The sequence below is a fragment of the Chenopodium quinoa genome, unplaced genomic scaffold (genome assembly GCF_001683475.1).
Source record: "Chenopodium quinoa cultivar QQ74 unplaced genomic scaffold, ASM168347v1, whole genome shotgun sequence".
Classification (NCBI taxonomy): Eukaryota; Viridiplantae; Streptophyta; class Magnoliopsida; order Caryophyllales; family Amaranthaceae; genus Chenopodium; species Chenopodium quinoa.
The window spans coordinates 9827764-9832782 of NW_018743252.1; the positions used below are offsets into that span (position 1 = coordinate 9827764).

A 5019-nucleotide genomic window follows, 5' to 3' on the forward strand; every position below is an offset into this window, starting at 1 on the left:
TTCTTTTAAATATTTTTTTAAGTACCATATAGTTGTAGAAGTATATATTATTTTACCATTTTATATAGTTTAATTATTTATAAGGTTTTTAAAGAAACAGTCAAAACTAGATTACCGATTGAAATTTTTTTTTTTTTTAAAAAGATTGTTTGTTTAAATTAAAGTAATTTAAAAACAATTTTTCTCCAATATTTTTTTTGTAGATTAGGGCTCGATTTATTCTTTCGCCCTTAGGCCCCCAAAATTTTAAAAGCAGCCTGCTTCTGAACAATGGGTATATTAAAAATAAAAAAAAAAACAAAAAAAAAAACTCTACCCTTATTATGTACATATTTAATCTCTTTTGTATTGAAATTAATTACCTGAAATATTTGTGGATATTTTATTAATGTTTGATCTACCTATAAGTTAAAAAAAGGCAATGTTAATAATATAGAAGATCCACAAATATCTCAGTTAGGGAAAAAAAAAGTATTCTTGTTCACATTTACTGAATTGAGCTGAATTGAACAGAACTGATTGGAGCTAAACTGAATTGAACTGAACTGAGCTGAACTAAGCTGAAATGAATATTTAATGAGAGAGGGAAATTAGGAGCTGAACTGAACTAAATTAGACTGAACTGATTGAAGCTGAACTGAACTGAAATTAAGTAAATGTGAATAGGCCCTAAATTCCAATACAAAAGAGATTTTAATTAAAAAGGTAGAATGATATACAAAGTATTAATTCAATAAGATTATATAAGGCGAACTTTCCATAAATTTATTAAAAGACAATCAATATATTTATAAGGGTGAATAACTTTTATGATAACTTTAATCCATTTAAGGATCAATTTTAATTTGTAATTGTATGTATTTTCTAGTGGATGCATGTCATATAAATTAATATGATAATTTAAATATATTTTCTAGTGGATGCATGTCATATAAATTAATATGATAATTTAAATATATTATGAGTATTTTTGAACGATAAAATTTATGTTAGAAATTTGGTAACTTTAACTTTATAGTGTATTAGAAATTACTCTCCCGTCTTATAATAATTACGAAGTAGTTTTTTAGTGTTTAGAGAGCCACTAGGCAGGGGTGAGAATCGATCTTAGGATCTTTTAGAATCGGGAGGGAAACTCTAAGCCTCTAACCACTCAAAAACTTTTGCATGCCCCCGGTTTACAATATTTTAATGTTAATCGAACATTTTGCGAAAAGTGACCTTTTTTTTTTTTTACAAAAGTGACCCTTTTTTTTCTTCACAAAAGCGACCCTTTTTTTTTTTCTTCACAAAAGTGACTTTTTTTTTTCTTCACAAAAGTGACCTTTAAAGTGACTCTTTTTTTTTCACAAAAGTGACCCTTTTTAAGCTACATATGCAAATTAAAAAACAGAGTATCAAATCTCACTAGTTTTTTTTGTTTTTTTTTCCAAAAGTAAGCCATATTTTGTTACTTTGATTCGAAATTTTCTACTACTACTTTGATCTGTTACTATTGCCACTATTGTTACTCGATCTATTGTGAAAGATGAACAATCAATTTCTATTCAATTTTATTTTCTGTAAATTTAAATAAATTCTCTTAGATCTGGAACTAATTTTGAAATTTTCGATTGATTTTCAGGACAGAGAAACCGACAGATCTAGAGGATTTGGCTTCGTTACATTCGGAAGCAAAGAAGAGGTTGATGCTGCAATCGAAGGAATGAACGACCAAACACTCAACGACAGTCAGATCACTGTTAACGAGGCTCAAGCTCGCGACAGTGGTGGCGGTGGCTTCTGTAGTGGGTGAAAAATTAGATGAACATACATACCTCGAAATTGTCTGTAGAAGATGAATCATTGATCAAAACAAGAAAAGTATGTTACAAAATCAAGATAAACTCGAAAAAAAGAAAGAAATTGAAGAACAAAGGAGAGAGAAATAGAGAAGAAGAAGTGCAGAGGAGAGAGAAGAAGAGCGGGAAAAATAGATCAAATAGAAACATAGGAGGAGAAAGAAAAATAGAAACTCACGTAGTAAAACTTTCGCACGTGTAATCTGTGCCTCAACCACCGCCATTCAATAATTATTGTAAACCCGCTTTTTTAAAACTTTTGTGCTAACCACTTGAGTTATTTGTCACTCTCATAATGAACTTAAAGTCCGCCTTATTCAAGATTCTATGTATATATTAAGCATAAAAAAAAGTCAAAACACAAGCATATGTGAAATATTTTTAAAATTTTGGCTTAGTACCTGTTTACATTTACTTAACTGAGCTGACCCGAATTGAACTGATTGGAGCTGAACTAAACTAGTTGGAGCTGAACTAAACTGAACTGAACTGAATTGAGCTGAAATGATTTTTTTATGAGAGAGGGAAATTAAAAGCTGAAGTGAATAGAACTGATAGGAGTTGAACTGAACTGAACTGAACTGATTGGAGCTGAACTATACTAAACTGAACTGAATTGAAATTAAGTAAATATGAACAGACCCTTAATATAAATTTCAAAATATGAAGTTATTACACTTTGTATGTATTGATTTTTTGAAAATATTTAAAGTTGGAATCATGCTTTTGTAAATCTAAAAGTAATTCAAATTTTCAGGTATTATGAATGGAGGAAATTTATGATTTTTTTTTGGTAAGTTATGTATGATATATTTTATGTTGGTTAATAGAGCGTACATTATGGGTAATATTCAGAAAAATCACACTATCCATGTTATATATAATCTTTATCTTTAATTCTGTATTGGTTTGGAATTAAATCATTAACTATTTTTTTCCTTACCTAGCATATTTGGGAATCTTCTATATATTAACCTTTACTATTTTTTCCTTACCTAGCATATTTGGCCTCAAAATGATTTGCGAATAATTGTTGTTACATAGTCATACACTCATACTTGTTGATATTTATTAGTTAAAGTTACGCACAAGTAAACGTGAATATAAAAGTGTTGCAAATACAATAAAGTTAGGAAGTATACGATTTCATGTAGGTTGGTCAAACAACTTAATTATGTTGTACATTATGGGACATCGAAATCAATAACTCTATCTACCCTTTTAAAGTGTAATCTCTTTTGTATTATTTGGAATTAAATTATTAATAATTTGTTCCTTGTTTTGCATATTACATCTCCTTGACTGATTTTGTTTTATCCAACTATAGCTGGATCAGCTTATTATCTTCCATATGTAATTATGTATACATAGTCCCAAAATGGACGGTTTGCACATAATTGTTGTTATATACAATTGAATTTATATATGATGAATAGCTTATGTGAATAAACATACCTCAAGAACAAAAAATGACACCAACTATACTCATGTTTTTCTTACACATTATTACTACTTCCATCATATTCCATGAAGCCAATGCATTTTCATTGCCTATGATCCCCATAGACTCAAGCCACTTACAAATTGTACCTCAAAGTTTCACTACTCGACAACGCCACCAATTCTTGATGAATATAACCATGTCAAGGGCTTCAATGTACCCTATACTAAGGGACTCAAACTCAAGTACAAATTCATTAGAAGCCGATGTATCATGGAGGCTAAGCAATTATTTCGTAACTCAACTCTTCTTTGGTACAAGCTCACATCTTTTTGCCCCTTATGTTATCTTAGACACTGCAGATGATAAAATTTGGGTCCAAACTTATGGTTGTGACCCATGTTTTGAAGTAAAGGGTGGAAACCCTAATGTCCAATTATCGGCTTCATTTAAATTAATGAGCTTAGATGATCCGCGATGTGCTCTACCAAAATTTGAATATAATGGGTTATGTGGCTATAGAAGCATGTATGGGAGTCGATCTGGACCGACAACCATGGGTCCGATGGGGACGGATACATTTTTATTCATTGATTCTCAAACACAAAAACCCACATTTTTTGAAGATATAGCATTTGGGTGCGGCGTTGAAAATAAGAACATCAGGTTCGGGGGTAACACAGGACCTGAAAACACAATTTCAGGGATTTGTGGACTCGGACCGATTAGTCCAAAGTCTTTAATTAACCAACTAGATGCACAAGTTAAAGGTCGTTTTTCTTATTGTCTTACATCTTGGGCTGAGCCTAATCTTGGGAGATCTACAATGTATTTTGGAGATGATGCTCGAATAGTTGGACCAACTGTCCAACAAATTGCTATGAATACCAAAATCAAGTACCATCTTTACTTTACTGGTATAAGCGTTGATGGTAAAAGGCTTCCGATTGATAAATCTGTTTGTGCAATTGGTGATACGAGGACTGTGACTACAGGCTTCTTCATTGACTCGGGTGCACCAAGCACAGCTTTAGCTAAATCCGCGTACCAACCCTTAAGGTTGGCATTGGTAAGTTACTTTGCTCAATATGGTTGGCAACCTGTTAAAGAACAAGAGTATGATCTTTGCTACTTGTCGACGCCTAAAGAAGGCCAAAGCTATCCAACCGTGGTGTTTCATTTTTCGAAGGGAGATCAAGGAGGGGAGGTTGATTGGATAATGGACAAAGATAACATGTTTGTTAGATTTGGTACGGTTGATGGTTTTTGTATGGTGATTGGGGAAACTCCTGATCCAGGACCTTGCATCTTTGGAGCGTATCAACATGCAAACTTTAGAGTCTTATATGATGTGAAAAAATGGTCAACTTTATTTCACCCCTGATAGATGCCAAGAGAATCTTGTTTAGCTTGATAATACTTCTATATAATAGTTGAATTTATTGTATAAATATGTTGCTGTAAATTATAATAAGTATCTGAGGATGTTATTTCAGATGTTATACTACTACAAGAGGGGGGGTGAATTGTAGTAAGTTCTTAAGGTCTACTTTTCGCGGAATATAAAACTGGTTGTTGTTAGGAACTTAAAAAATGTAAAGCAGATTTTACGAGGAAACCTTCCAAGGCCTAGCTGGAAGTAAAACCTCGACCCTTCAAGGGATTTCAAGTCAAACCAATCCACTATAATATGGCAACTCCTAGTTACAACCTATTATACACTGACCTTTCTCACAA

General features: G+C 32.0%; 1 protein-coding gene across 1 annotated transcript; it reads left to right on the forward strand.

Annotated features, from left to right (window-relative positions):
• Positions 1-3481: 3481 nt before the first annotated feature.
• Positions 3482-4666, forward strand: LOC110734936 (aspartic proteinase nepenthesin-1-like). Its single transcript, XM_021915058.1, has one exon. The coding sequence runs from the start codon at positions 3482-3484 to the stop codon at positions 4664-4666; it is 1185 nt and encodes a 394-aa protein (XP_021770750.1).
• Positions 4667-5019: the final 353 nt, after the last annotated feature.

Coding starts and splice junctions, on each gene's coding strand:
- LOC110734936 (XM_021915058.1), top strand. CDS start 3,482: ATGTCAAGGGCTTCAATGTACCCTATACTAAGGGACTCAAACTCAAGT.